At 35.0% G+C, this 16,425-nt stretch overlaps 1 protein-coding gene and 1 long non-coding RNA gene across 4 annotated transcripts in view; one reads left to right on the forward strand and one right to left on the reverse strand.

The window, feature by feature from the left end:
- Window positions 1–5,497: 5,497 nt before the first annotated feature.
- Window positions 5,498–15,019, reverse strand: LOC138336159 (rabenosyn-5-like). The gene is made up of 9 exons (XM_069285496.1): window positions 14,892–15,019; window positions 14,145–14,290; window positions 13,306–13,477; window positions 12,702–12,847; window positions 12,060–12,221; window positions 11,295–11,500; window positions 10,906–10,976; window positions 10,371–10,457; window positions 5,498–6,226 (listed from the first exon to the last, which is right to left on the reverse strand). The coding sequence occupies exons 2-9, from the start codon at window positions 14,281–14,283 to the stop codon at window positions 5,668–5,670; spliced, it is 1,542 nt and encodes a 513-aa protein (XP_069141597.1). The 5' UTR covers window positions 14,284–14,290; window positions 14,892–15,019; the 3' UTR covers window positions 5,498–5,667.
- A 171-nt stretch (window positions 15,020–15,190) lies between these two features.
- LOC138336044 (uncharacterized) overlaps window positions 15,191–16,425 on the forward strand; it is a 31,274-nt gene continuing 30,039 nt past the window's right edge. The window contains exon 1 of one of the 3 annotated variants that reach the window (XR_011210381.1): window positions 15,191–15,275. This is a non-coding gene — a long non-coding RNA (uncharacterized lncRNA). Of the gene's footprint in view, window positions 15,276–15,388; window positions 15,414–15,505; window positions 15,530–16,425 lie in introns of those variants that run through there. The other 2 variants (XR_011210382.1, XR_011210383.1) reach the window with 2 other exon arrangements.

Below are 16,425 nucleotides of genomic sequence, written 5' to 3' on the forward strand. Positions count from 1 at the left end.
AAAGGTTAGTAGGTCGGATTTTTCTTTTCTTCAGAAAACACAATAGCTTTAGGTCATCCTGACCCTTTGGATCAAATATGACTTAAAATAGAAAACATTAAAACAATAAATTTCTTAAAAATTTATTTTCCATTATTTGTTTCTTTAATATTTTTACTGATGTAATTTCATATGAAAAGGATTTGTTTTTAACACAGAAATGTTCAAAACCCTGACAAAAGTTTAAGATGTCACAATCATTTACAAATCTTAAGTACAATGAATGTCAGCACACATTATGATATTACTGTATGACAAAGAAATCTGACTTTGCTACACATTACTATACAAAAATTCTCTAACAGAGATTACCGGTATGCTATTATCTTACAATATTTTTTCTTCTTACATTCTTGGCAAAAAGAATGAATCCAAAGGAAATTATACTGATGTATTTATGTAATGACAGGAAGCAAATTCCAGAAATACACAAAATAAATAGAGATTTGCAGAAATATGTAAACCATTGGAAATCGGTGGATTGGGGTCTATGACAGCTGTTGCATAAAACATTTTCAAGGAACAGCTGCAAATTTAGCTTATAACATGTATATATTAGACACATGCACACTTAATGAATTAAACTACATCTACGTAATTGTGCATGAGATGAAATTGATCAATATACCACTTACACATGTATTTATTTCCTTAAAAAATGTTAGTTTGCATTTACTTCAACTTCTGTGTATCAAAATGTAACTAGCTGTACTAAACAATGGGCCATAACTCTAAAAAGCATTATTATCAAGTTTCCTTCTTGGCCTTGGTCAACTTGAACTGCTTTCTGAGGATTATAATTACCTGGCACAGCATACATATGGTACCTATATTACATGGAATGGTAAACAATGGATAAATTACAATATCACTATTTTACAGTAGTTATATTCTTACTAAACTTTGTCTTGCTAAATAACAAACAATTATTGGATATATCACAATTTCAAGGTGGAAAGTATCACATAAGGCCCACAGGGCCTGTATTGACAGGCCCCATCACTTATACAAAACTGGTGAACTCAAACTTCCTATTAAATATGGACAAAATCCTTTCTTTTGTAGACTTTGGGAAAAATATTTCAATAACAAAATTTCCTAAAAATGGACAAAGTTTGTCAACCTTTGGGGTCCGAGTTCCATAATTGAAACAAATATGAATGATTACAACCTATAAGGATGTTTTCAATAAAAATTTCAATCCGTGTTAAAGAATTTGTTGACAATTTCGAGAGTATCCACAATATGGCACAATCTAGGCCCAGTGATCTAAACAAATGTGCTCTGACCAAATTTCTATGATCCTTACCAGCCATCCAAAGACATAATGTGCAACTTATATGTGTACAACGACAGTAGATTATATCAAATGTCTGTTCAGAAAAGTAATTCTTGCCCCCATCGTCTGACAAGCTAGTTATCTCCCCTATACATTGTGAAAGAAAGGGAAGTAACTCTTGACAAATAAGAATTACACTATATTCGTTGTATTTAAGCAGCAGTAATTAAAATATCCATCTCTATAGTAACAAGGGATAATCTCATTATTTTGCACTGGTTTCTGCTCATTTGATGGTTTATTTGTCAAAAAGAAGAGAAAAAAAAAATTTCAAAAAGATCTATCGACTATGCCAACTACATTTCTGGAGTATCTCTTTAACAACACTAGTAACATCAGAAAATACACTGATCCCCTAAGATAAGGTTACAACACCAAACATGCAAGATTTCTTGCATAATATATAACAGTGGAGAGCCATTACGCTGTTTTGCCATCTGGCGCAGTGATCGTCAAATTGTTCAGAAGGTGATGATATGTGTAGTATTAACTGTAAGTTAATTACTTTGACGACTCTACAAAATTATCGATCTCGTTTTACATTCCCATTTCAAAAATTAAAAGCCGTTTCTGAAAGGTAGTGGGCTTTAATGATAAATACAGCTATTACACTACACTTTTTGACTGATGATTTCTGTTTTATGTTATTAAAGATGCTCCACCGCTGACAAACGGTAGTTTTTCACTATCAAAAATAGGAACAGACGATTTAGTATTTTTCTTCAGTTACAAAAGTTCCTTACTTCAACATTATGTAACAAAGGGGACGCTTATTAATGAACCAATAATGTAAGTTGTGGACGTAAAAATCAGCCATGTTATAAATACTCATGGTCCATTAATCTGTTACAGTAAATACTAAATATTCCTTTTATCTATTTGAGATGCATTAAACGCCAATTATGTCATGATTTACATGTAAAAGACTAACCACCGTTCGCCGTAATTAGCGCCCTGGGATACAATGCTGATGTTGGAGGCAACGCATGTTGACAAAAGCATTGTTAAATCAGCCATGGACTCATGGTACATTAATCTGTTTAACTTTATACAACTTCAATCCTTCTCCAGACAATCGGGAGGGGTGCTATCAAAGGGGAGGGGCGCTAATTAGAGGGCGAATATTGTATGTATTCTTGTTGAAAGTACTGTGCTGAATTAAAGTTGAATGTATAATTGTGATTACATAGGCCATCAAAAGGTGACATTTTAACTATTCATCAAAGTGCTCATTTGAACAAATAAAACATAACTGGCATAGTCTGCGACTGTACTACTGTATGCCTTTCGGAGAAAGCAATTTTTTCGCAGAGCTACAATATTGCAGCTAAATGCTAATATGCTGCAATAAAATTTGGGCATGTCAAAATCAACTAACACACTAACCAGCAATATTGATACAATCAAACCTGCCTTAGCGACAACCTCTGTATAAAGACCACCTGCTTAATAAGACCACATGGTCCCAAATGGTCGTGCACCACTTCCTATGGGTGGTCTTTATAGACAGGTTTAACTGTAATATTTTTCTGAGGCAGGTCTACAGCTATCAATGACTATACATATGAGCAGTATGATCGTATATCTGACTAGTATTGTGGGGACATGAATAATGAACGACAGACAAGGGAGGTAACTCTCAAAAGAAAAGAATGCTAATACCGAAGGCATAGGTTAATAAATCTAGACCTTCTTTTCCATTCAGGAAAATAATTTTTGTTTTAGATGTATACAACTTAAATCTTATTGAGGCAAATTTTGTATTTATTGCTTATTCTAGGGTTATCTATTTCAAATTTGAATTAAATATCACATTGTCAGTGACTCAAGGTTGACTTGCTGCGTTACACTACTTTATGACAATAAGTGTAGCGTAGTTTCACCTACCATGGATCTCCAACAATGAAACATCATAACAGGTAAGTATGGTACTTTTTCTAGAACATATCTAAAATATACCTTATATGAAGAATTTAGTGGGAAATTTCCTTCAATTTCTTCAGTCCATATTTTCCAGGTCTGTGGATTTTGAATTTTCCTCTTTACTGCATGGCTAGAAATTTAACACCACAGAACAGTTAATGCCACCATGAATATAACACAACCACAGTTAACACAAACTTTTGAACATACCAAAACATAAACAAATATTATTCATCCCATAAAATCTCTCCATACCTCTCCATAGCGTCAAAGTACATTGAAAATTCAGGAGAGGGAAAGAATCTTTTTAGGCTAGTTGTATCACTTAAAACTCGAGTTGAATCACTTAAAACTCGTTATAATGAAACTTTGCAAAAAATATTCGGGGAAGAGGTAATTGTTGGAAGGAAACATATTGGTGAATAAGTAGAATTTAAAAACAATCATTCATAATTATCGTGAAAAGCAATGAAAGACATGAAGGCATTTTATTTTACACTACATTTGTATCACAATAATAAAATGTTACTCTGTAACAGTGATGAATAAAGACATTTTTGTTTCTTCACATTATCCACAGGGATATGACATAGATCCCAGCCCTTGGAACTATGTATATATATTTAACACAAATGGAATTTACGTGAGTACCAAAACCCTGTGATATTGCCTAATACATAGACTAGACATATAAAAGAAATGATTTGAAGAATTTGAAAAATCCACAATTGATATTTTGATTGAGGGATGTTCTACAGTTTAAAGAGTTAATTAAAAAGAAACTTCTTACTATCTGTACATGCATTCAACTATTAGAAAAAGTTCAGAAATTTTAAAATATGTTCCAAAAGGACATTTTTCTAAATTCTATAATTCAAAAAGACATTTTTTTTTTTCTAAAATCTATTAAAGAATACATGTAGTAAAGTTATCACTTTGTACAAAGGTAAATTTGGAAGTATAAAAGACAAGAAAAAAAACATATGAACTTTCTGATGATTAATTCTACAGTTAATTGAAAACAAATAATGCAGTGCAAATACCTTTCTAAGTTTGAAGAGATTTTGCAATATCTATCTAGGTATATTTCTGTTTCACTTAAAACAATATGCATCGACAGTAATGATGACCTTTTGAGTAAATTTTTTATCTTAATTACCTACGAGGAACATCTTGAGAGTTATGGTATACATGTACTGTATATGTTTGAAAAAGCACATTTGAATATTCATTTATGACTGATTTATGTTTTTGTGTCCTCTGCAAGTTCATATGACAATATTTCACCTTGAATTTTGACGTTGATGTCTGCTTAATTCAATCTTCAATATGATCTTAAAAAATTACCTTTAACAAAGTGACCTTGACATTCAATGAACCAACTTCCCATCACACTGTCATATTAAAATGTTCATCCAATATCCAATGAAATGTTACAAAAATTTACCCTGATGCCAAACAAAAAGACAGAATCAATGAAAAAGTTGCATTCTGCATACAAGCAATGGAAAACAGGTAGCAATAAAATGGAATTCAGCACAGCTATTTGAATATGTATCAGCAACATCTTAATCAATACATAAAATCAACTAATGCTTATAAATAATATTGGAAAACATATATATTATTGCACACTGATATGAATTTATGACTCATAATTATGTAATTGTAAAAGAAGTTTTCTGTAAAAATCATTTTTCACAATGGTAATTCTAATGACAACTATCCACACACAACGAAAGGTTAAACATCGCCTACGGATGTTAAAACCTTACAAACGTACGATAGGGAATGTAGGTTTTTACCCACTAAGTATAAACAACACAACATTGTCTCAACGGGTCCACGACAAAAGGCTGTACTTTGTACAAGACACAGGGAAGTTTGCGGACATTGATCAATCTTCATTGGTTTTTAAAGTGTCTACAGATGCATATTTTTATAAAACATTGATTATGATACAAGGGATAGTTGTTCTACTCGCTCTTAATTTATATACAGAAATTTACTTAACTTATTAAATTGGACACCTGGTTGTACAAGGATTTATAAATCTATACAGAAAGTGAAACAGGACTGGACTGGGTTGAGCATCTGATTCTTGTTTGGAGGTCTCGGGTTTGTTCCCCAACAATCTAGTTGTTATACCGATAGACCTACTACAGGAATAAACCTCAAAAACACATGCCTCCTGTCTTTTGACTATTGTAATGAAGACTGATTTTGTTACCACAGAAAATTTGACTTACAATACTGTTGCCATGAAGCCACACCTTTGTAACCATAGTAATGATGCATCTGATTGACTGTCTGTTACTATGGTAACACTATAACTACATGAACCAACTGATGTATGGGCCATGTGACTATGACTGATTCTGTTGCCGTAGATATTCCTGACCTAGTTCCTTGAGGTTTTGTTCCAGCATGGTGACTTCGTCAAGTTTCTGTGCTTGTTTGGCCTGTTTTATATACCCTCGGATAATGTTCATTTGCTGTATCATCGGATCATCCTTATCGTTAAAGTTAATGGTGGATTCTGACGGGATCCACCCGGACAGAATTTGTGAACCACTTCTTTCCTTCCCTTCTCTTTGTTTCACCTTGGCATTCGATGATGACGACCCTGAACCCCCTACTACAGGTTTTGAGAGTTGGTCCTTTTGTTCTCGTTGCTCTCGCTGTTTCATTTCACGTTCTTGTGCCTCCAGGGTTGCTTGTCTTTCCATAGCAATGCGTCGTTGCACCTGTTGTTTTCGTCGTTCCTGTAGAGCAGCGTATTGCTCCTCTGTAGGTAAGGCCTGTAGACCAATAACATTTTCCTGCATCACATTACTGGCTCTCATACGGATGGCCTTCTGAAGCTGGACCTGTTTGGCTGTAGGTCCCTCCTCAGTGTTTAGTCCAAGCTGCAGTATTCTCTTACTGTCAAAATAAAATCAAAGTACTGTTAGTACTGTGTGAAGAAGTCATCAGATTCTTTTTCTTACTGTCAAAACAAAATCAAAGTACTGTTAGTACTGTGTGAAGAAGTCATCAGATTCTTTTTCCTACTGTCAAAACAAAATCAAAGTACTGCAAATACTTAAATACTGTAAACATTATTGTACCGTCAAAACTAGCCAGAGATGTTCCAATCACATTTTAATGTAGCCGTGTGCTCTGGCCCTACACTAGACAACTATCTGTGACAATGTCTTAGTCTGGTGTCGGGGTCTGAGTATCTCTGGATCAAAATCAAAGTTATGTTGCGAAAGTACAAAGGGAATCAGTCATCAGATTCATTCTCTTACTGTCAAAACAAAATCAAAGTACTGTGAGTACTGAGAGAACCATTTATCCAATTCATTCTTTAATTGTTAAAACCAGAAAAAAAAACATTGATTTATGTAAAGGATATTTGTAAGACAACAAGTGAATGTTTTTATGTGATGGTTTGACGACTATAGCACAGAGTGTACATTGTCTCCTTCATCAGACAAAGGTGTAAAGGCGTTGTCTCAGAAGTCAAAAGATTGTTGATCAATTTGTTGAAATATTTTAAAATGTCTTAACTAAAACTTGGGCCACGTTATCTTTCTCAGCAGAAATTCAAAGTATTTCATCATCAAAAACTGTTATAAATGCATTTCAAATAATGTTATAATACATAGTTCTGTATTTCAGAAGATGGTATTACTACCCAACCTTGTTGTTCAGAAAAGGGAAAATTTTCTCCAAATTTCTATGTTCAGAAAGAAGGAAAAATCCATGGTTATGTCATCGTGATTAATTACAAGTAAATTTCAATACTACTACTTAACTTGGGCCATCAATTAACTCTTAAGTTACATTAATTACAGGTAATTTTCAATGTTACTCACCTAAGGCCATCGATTAACTCATAAGTTTTGAGGATTTTCGTCCTCAGCTGCTGGGCTGTCCTCAGGTTATGTGTGGATTCCCCATTACTGTAATAATAACATTAAAAATTATAAAATATATTGACACTTAAAACATGGAAAAGGTAAGTCCATATAATTCACAGAAGACCTTTCCATCTATAATTATTTGATTCTATTATATATCCAGAATTTTAGAAAGATTTTTGAAGTTTTAGCCTATTTGACCCTTTTTTTAGCCCCCCCCCCCCCCTGCCCCCAGGGGGTCGGCCAGGACCAATGTGGATATGATATTAAAATGCTATCTCAGGCTAATAAATCTTCTAACCAAGTTTGAATCATTTCCTATGAAAATTGAGCAAAAAATGCTCATTAATGTGTTTATCCTATATAAACTATAGTAAACTTGACCCCCTCCCCAAGGGGAGAACAGGAGACCCCAGGGTCATATAATTTACAATTTTTATAAACAAACTTTAAGACCTTTTCATATCTATAAAGTGTTATTTGATTATAAACCATTTACCAGAATATTTAAATAGAAATTTTTTTGAAGTTTTTAGCCTATTATGACCTTGTTTTGGGGCCCCCGGCCGGGGCGGGGGGGGGCGCGTGCTGGGGCCCGGGCCGCGGGGATGGTGGGGTGGTTACGGGGGGGGCCGGGGAGGGGTACCAAGTATCATGTGTGTAAATTCGGTAGTAGTATGGTTCGACGATAGATCTAGTTAGTTCTTTCATACAGGCTAATCAAATGTCTACGGGGGGGAGACAGGCGCGGCACACACACAATAGACAGTCGAGTATCTTAGCGCTACAAATGACGGCATATTGAGATCATGACTAAACATAAGTCATAGCTCATTTAATGACAGGGGAAAACAAATTTTATGAGAATTGTGGGCATCATTTTCACATTGGATTTAGAGTCATTATGGTTAGTTGGTGGTGAAGGTAGACTCTATTGGATATATTATCATATACATCCTACTAGATAATAGCGTACCATAGGTCTACCGACACATCTCCCTGGGACCCCCGTCAGACGGGTGGCGGGGGCACCTAGAAATGGTTGTGGCGGGGGGAAAATTAGGGCTGAAAACTGGTGGATGTTTGGGGTGCGGGTCCCTCTTCAGGACGCTCTAGGTGGGTTAGAACAGGAGAGAGTATCTCACTCTTTCTCTGGTGTCTAGTATGATGAATATGGTCTCCAATCTTGAGTACTTTGAGCGTACTATAGATGATCATTAGTCAGACCTTTGATTCATACTCTCGGTGAGTACACACTGTACTAATCTCATGCTCTTGGCATAGAGGGGGTCAAGATGTTTATACCATATTAGTCCAGATTTCTACAAAAGAAAGAGATTTTCTAACCTCGACAATGCTTCATCTATTCGGACTATGACTCACAATGTGGATATGATATTAAAAATGCTATCTCAGGCTAATAATTCTAACCAAGTTTGGACTCGTTTCCAATGAAAATTGAGCAAAAAAAATGCTCATAAATGTGTTTTCCCAAAATAAACTATAGTAAACTTGACCCCCCACCCCAGGGGGAAACGTGAGACCCCAGGGTATTATAATTCACAATTTTTTGTAAAGGACCTTAAGACCTTTCTATTTATGAAAAGTATTTGATTCTACCATATCCAGAATTTCAGAAGAAGATTTTTGAAGTTTTAGCCTATTTGACCCCTTTTGACCCTGCCTCTAAGGCCCCTGGGGGTCAGTTATAGAAAATTTGTTAATAGGATTAAATGGCCATCTCAATACTGATAATTCTGACAACATTTGACTCATTTCCTATTACAAATGACCAAATAATGCGCAAAAATGTGTTTTCTCAATATAAAGTATAGTAAACTTAATGTAGACCGTCCCTTCTGTGACGTCATATGTTTGTTACGTCGCTATCCGAATCCCGGCAAACGTTTTTTTATTTCTCCGTACCCATCTATTACAACTCACTTCTGAAATCGGCATTCCAGCAAATATTTCGTCTAGAACCTTTTCGAATGTTTACATGAAGTGTATCAATCTAAAGGTGTAAAAAGCGGTAAAAACTAACAAGGGTAAATGGATAAAATAAAACGTTGAAAAGTGCTACGGATTCTCCTATTTTTTAACATTTTCAGACCAAAATTTAAGGGGTATTAGGAAGCAAATCGGTCATAATTTGAAAAATAAATCGGTGAGGTATAATTTTTATTGGCTTTTCGTATTGCAAATAAGCCAATCTTCATGGAAATTCTAAAAAATCAATTTTTCTTGAGATCATTTTTTCGAAAAAAAAAGAAAACATTACTATTTTGATGCAATTTTTCACTAAAATTGGGTCCGGATATAATTTTAAAATAACGATATTTCGTTTTATTGTGGAAAACCCAGCTTATTTGATATAGTTATGAATTCTATAACACCTAGTGAAGGTATGAACATGTTACAGGAATTTTATTTATATGTTAAGGGATGATACAGGGAGGAAAAATTATTTATTTAAAAATCATTAAAATCCGGATTGTTAAGTCATTTGCACATATCCTTAAGCAACACTAGAAGAAAAATTAACCCGGTGACATATGATTTTATGCAGTTTTTGTGATCAGGGTATACCTAAAATCAAAATATCAAAAAATGAACGAAATCCACGAGAGGAAACCAGAAGGGACGGTCAACCTTAACCCCCTCCCCAGGAGGAAACTAGAGACCCCAGGGTCATATAGTTCACAATTTTTGTAAAGGACCTTAAGACCTTTCTATCTATGAAGAGTATTTGATTCTACGACATCTGTGAGTAGAGAAGAAGATTTTTGAAATTTTACTCAATTTTACCCCTTTTGGCCCCTCCCACAGCCCCCAGGGGGGTGGGGACCATATAATTCACAATTTTGATTGGCCTTATGCCTTAGAAGGTTTGCGCAAAATTTCATTGAAATTGCTTCAGCAGTTTTGGAGAAGAAGTCGAAAATGTAAATTGTTTACGGACATACGACGGACGACGCACGACGGACGACGACGGACAAAAGGCGATTAGAATAGGTCACTTGAGACTTCGTCTCAGGTGACCTAAAAATCCATGGTTATGGTCATCGATTAATTACAAGTAAATTTCAATACTACTTAACTTGGGCCATCAATTAACTCTTAAGTTATATTAATTACAGGTAATTTTCAATGTTACTCACCTAAGGCCATCGATTAACTCATAAGTTTTGAGGATTTTCGTCCTCAGCTGCTGGGCTGTCCTCAGGTTATGTGTGGATTCCCCATTACTGTAATAATAACATTGAAAAGTATATTGACACTTAAAACATGGAAAAGGTAAGTCATACAACAAGATAATGACAAGCTGAAGTGTTTTGAGAACAGCAGAATTCACCACCAAAATCCTATACTAATCACTATAGCTTAATTAACAAAGTACATTTTGACTCATCTGGTCTCTCATTGATGTGCTTTCACGAGCCTAATAAACATCACAAAACTGCGAAATGAATATAAATCTACACAAGGAATCCTGAATTTGTTTTGTGTTGTAACTTCATCATAGTCTATTGATATAGATGTTTTTTTCAGTATACTGGTAGCGACACTAGGTTTGGGTTTTATTAGTTTAACGTCCTATTAACAGAAAGGGTCATGTAAGGATGTGCCAGGTTTGTTGGTGGAGGAAAGCCAGAGTACCCGGAGAAAAACCATCATCTGGCGCCCATTACTAACCTTAGAGACTCCACCATAGGCATGTACTCAGCGAGCAGGTCATTGGAATTCTCAATGTACTGGCTCATTTTCTACGACACAAAAGTAAAACACTTGTAAATACAACAATTTATATCTTAACATTATTTACAATCATTCATATGTCACATGTTCCTTACTTATGACAGTGACACCTCTTATGGAAAACGATGAAGACAAGTAAAATAAAATCCCACTACGGTCAAACCTGTCTATAAAGAGATAGAAGAAAAATAGTCTTCATAACCAGGTGGTCTTTATACACAGGCTGCATTGTGTTGAAATGGGTCATTTTGTAGCCCAAAAAAGTAATCTTTTTATGCAGGTGGTCGTTTACTGTAATATTGAAACAGTACATAAATTTCACAGACCTCGTACATAAGTACAATAGGTGGCTGGGAATTTCTCTGTTCCATCTGTTGATCGCGACGCTCCAGAAGCTTCCGACAGTTCTCACACGTCCGTATATGTGGGTCCCCATCCATCCCCATGAGGGAGTTCAGACTAGTATTACTGCCACTACGCCTTAGGAATCCCACTTCAGCACCGGTCTGGAAAGCAGGGTCTGTCAGCTTCTCTACAATTCAAACACCTTACTTTAAATTCATATTTACAATGTCAGCTTTTCTGTACTTCCAACCAATGCTTTACATTACATTCCTACTTACATAGTACAAATAGTATTTTTAAGAATTCTTTCAGTGGACAAATGGGTAAAAATGTTTCAATTACATTTTTTGAAAGCAGATTTTTTGCATATACTTCATTTACATGTAACAGGGTGCAGGATTTACAATAAATTTAATACCTGCCTCTGCCAGGGATCGAACTCGGGACCTCTGGATTACTAGTCTGACGCTCAACCGATCGAGCTAAAGAGAAGTTCTCTCTAGCCGAGCGATATATTGCGGCTAGTATTGACTAGGGTTACATACAGTAATTTTTGTATGCTTGTATTCATAAATTGAAAATATTTGGCATCACATATGAATTTATAACAAATCAATTAGACACATTAAAACTTGTCAAAAAATTGCACTGTCCATTAAGATTTTTTATCTGGTAGAAACTGCAAAATGGAATTTATTTCTACGCATACAATTGACAATTGTACATCTGAGAATATCTTTCCTTACTGGCGAATGTGTACGGCATGAAGTGTGAACATTTGTCACACATAATGTCTCCGCAAAGTCTACAGTGGTGGCGCCTCCTGGTGAGACCAAATGTCCGCCCACAACTTGGACACGACGGGATCATCTTGTCAGGTAACCAGGGGACAAGGGCTCTCTCATAGGCTACATAAAAAAAGAGTGAAATACCATACTCAATACGTTGATTTCCTTTTATCAAAAGCTGGTTATATCATTAAATTACCTTACAAATACACGAAAGATTATATACTAAAAACTGTAAACAGAAATTTGTAAGGTAATAACTTGTGACTCTGAGACTGAGTGCTTAAGATGTTCCAAAATTTTACCACTACATAGCTATCACTAGCACTCCACCTCTGGTTTTTTAATATGAATCCTATGTGGAACAGTAACCTGGTACTGAACGTACTGGTAGGTTGATAGTTTTTCTCTGGTACTCTGGATTTTCCTCCACCTCTTAACCTTGGCACGTCCGTATTAAATGACTTGGTTGCTAATAGAATATTAATCCAAATAAAACCTGAAGATTTCTGGTACATTCTACTTATGAGGCCCAGTGGGTGCTTACTGAGCCTCTTTGTGTTTATACTAGGCTCAGGAAAAGTAATTTGAATTTCTTACCTTTCCTTTTACTAGGCTCAGTTGGAGCATCTTGTCCAGTAAGCTTATCTAGTCGGATGATCAGTTTATTGGTTTCTACCACAAACCTGTCTACTCTAGCCCCTCTCTGTGTCTTAAATAGGTCAGTCCAGGACCGTGTGCGTGTCCTACAAAACAAGGTCAAGGTCAAATGTTATTGTAACAATAGGTATTAGTATTATATATCTGGTTTCTAGGTTACATATATATCACCAAATGCTTGACAGGTTTAAATTTAATAAAGCATTTTTTTCAATACTATTAAGTTTTAGCAACAGTTACTACATTTTATTAATATCTTTAAATTGAAGATTATTCAAAGATAATGAAATGGGCTTTCTTATGGGTTAAATACCAGCTGCTGATAAATAAATTTTTATTTGACAACACTTAAATAATACAAATCCCACTATGTATAATTTGGTATTAAAAGTAGATTACTTTACCATTAGAACCATTTTACTAAATACAAATGTACATAAGTCTTAAAATGATGCAGAAATCAAAATTCTCTCCATGCATTGATATATTCTGTAACTGTAAAGAATCTGGGATTCTGCCATATTGCAATGTTTTTGTTGTATACACTAAAACCTTACCTGGTTCCTGTGGCTCCCAAAGGGATGGATCATACCCTGCTACACTAGGGGCGGGGATGTAGCCCTGCTGACCATTGTCTGAGCTTGTACCAGCAGCCTCTGTGCTATTAGGGGAATCTTTGTCTCCTAATATCTTCTTAATGGTTTTCCCAAATAATCCTGATAACATAACATAGTCTCCACAAGTTAGGTCATTGTTATTTTTCATTACATACTAAAAACTACATACATTTATTTCATTAGTATATGAAAATGATAAACGTCTAACGTTTAATGCTTTTGAGAAAGTTCTGATCAGAAAATTATAAAAAATCTCCCTGAAAAGGAATTGCAAATGAATTCAAATAATTTTAACCTGGCAAATAAAATTAATCATAGAGAGAAATCGGTAAAAATTGGCATATAAATAAAAAAGGCATGTACACAGTAAGTGACCTCCCATTATTCACTGTGTTATCTTGTGGTTTCGCTAAAGAAGGGGCAACTCTATCCTACACAAGAGGGTGTACAGCTCATGTGCATGTGCTAGACAATAATGTTGTCAATCAATTCATGTAACATACACAGTAAATGATGTCATGAAAATGCTTGACATTACTGAAATTTCATCATTTTAAATAATCAAACATGGGTTTGTACATTGGACAGGGGTAGAAGTATTTCAATAAATTCTTGTGTCAGATTTTGACAGGTCAACACTCAGCAAGCCTTATGTTGTCCAGCCAAAATATTATACTGGGGTGGAGATATCCCTATCCACTTGTAATTGCTAGACCCATATAAGATAAGATTATATATTTTATTGTGTGAAACATCTATTAGATACCCCTGAGCTGTTGAAGAACATCTTTATCCTCAGCGGAGTGCTCCTCTTCAAAGTGTCCTTGCAGTTGGGAGATAGTGCCCAGGTCTTTCATGCACATAGGACAGAGGAAACCCTCCCTAACTTCTGCAGCTGTCGCCATCTTCTCACTATTACATTAAAAGAAACAATCAACTAAATTATAACTACCTAGATACAATGCTGATCGTTAATAATTATAGTTGGGAGGTTTTTTGCCAGGTCTTACCATACTCCTACACATGTATGAGGTCTTATTCCACCCTGATTACAAAAAAAAGTATATCGTCATGTTAAACTCTAACATTGTTGGAGTAATCTTACCGGTATCGCCTTCCTCCATTTCCAAAAATTAACAAATTCTTAAATGACAACCCACTTGCTGCTATGGAAGGGATTGAATAAAACATACAAAGTATTCAACAGTTCAATCTAAAATAATAAAAAAAATCAGTATAGCTTGGTTGGCTCACACCTTACGGTCATGATGCTACATGACGTATATGTATACCTAGGTATTGTTTTTTCATACTGTAATATGTAGAAAATAACGCATATAATGATTCAGTGTAAAGTTTCTTTCATGAATCTAGAACAATTGTGGTATAATAATTTGCTAAGGGGCAACACCCACACGCGACCAGACATAACAAAATCGAACTCTCACAAAAATGCAACCTTAAGATAAATCCAGCTGTATTGGTGTGATTAAAGCGACGCTGGCATACCTACCACTCAGTGAGATAATGGTAAAATGGGTTACACTACAACGGAATCATCTTCACAGATGTTTTAGCCTAAACATCGACTGTCAAGTTTAGCGGAAGCAGGTTGTTGAAAGTAAACAGTAGTTGGAGTTAAGTACGGATTCATTAGTTCCGGAAAAGGGTGACATGTGTGGCAAAATGAAACAATTGAGTTTATATGGCATTAAAATATCCTCAAAAATACAACTTATTTATTTTAAGACTTGAGTCTTATTTCGGTATCGACGTGAATAATATAATAAAAGAAGAATTAAAGGGATTCCCCAATCGTGTGGTAAAAATGATATAAGCGACATCTGGCGAGGATTCCCTATCCATTTCCTTTTCCGCTGAACAACTTCCGTTACTGGTAATGAAAACATTTCATGTGTATTTCAATCTGTTTCAATCCATAATCATCTGATGAAAGGCAATATTTTCTTCACGGCTACTTGTAATTAAATAACGTTGAAGTATCCAGCTTTGTTTTTCGTTGCAGTTATTTCTGGTAAATTTTGTTTTGGGAACTTGAACTTGGTGATGTCTAGATTCGATATCCAACTTCACAAGACTAATGAATACATCGATGTTTAGATTCCCTCTAGCTTGTTCAATTTTATATATGTAAGCTAGTCGCTGAGCTGTCAAATGCGAGCGTATAAAAAGAAGTGGTTATATTCCTTCTGCCACTGAAATGTATTCTATTCCAAGGATGTATATGATATATACTCATGGTCATAGAATAGTTAGCTAGGGGCATAGTTGTTAAACTATTGTCTATACATTGTCATTAGTCTACATACCCTATTACATAAAACATTCAATGCACTATCGTTTTTCACGTACCACCAAATCATAAATGGGAATATATAGGGACCTTTTCTTGCATAAAAATCGTGGTCTGGTACCACCTTTCATGAGCAGTGCAGGACCACTGTACTTCGAAGCTCTTGGCTTAGTATTTCCTTAGTTATACCAGTATATATTATAATAATAAATTTATATATTCTGTAATATACTTATTTTCTGTATTAATATATATATATATATTTCTACCATATATGTGAAATTATTTTCTTGAGCCCCAAAATGCAACCAGGAATTGAACCCGAGTCCCAGATGTGAAAAACTATGGCACTACCGATCCGTGACTGAGCCAAAAATGCATGCTCCATCAGCTATCGAGTTTTAGTTCTTACTTGTACTTTTCTTATCCTGATCTTTTAGATAGTCATTGTTTATATCCTGCTATTTATGCCTGACTTGTAGTTTGGCCCTAAATGACCTTAGTTGTTGATGGGCCGTAAAACTCAAACAAACAAAACAAAACAGAGACAATTACATTTTATATGTACAAACCACACTGTTCTGCTCCTTTTACATATATACAGGAACAATTTTGCAATTTAATACTTACCTTTTTGTTTGTACTGCAATGTTTCTGGCATTCATATATGTGTATACATAACATAGTTGACTCTTTTACAAGATAAAAACTGAATATTTATATATATATAGTC

Source organism: Argopecten irradians, chromosome 12 (genome assembly GCF_041381155.1).
Source record: "Argopecten irradians isolate NY chromosome 12, Ai_NY, whole genome shotgun sequence".
Taxonomy (NCBI): Eukaryota; Metazoa; Mollusca; class Bivalvia; order Pectinida; family Pectinidae; genus Argopecten; species Argopecten irradians.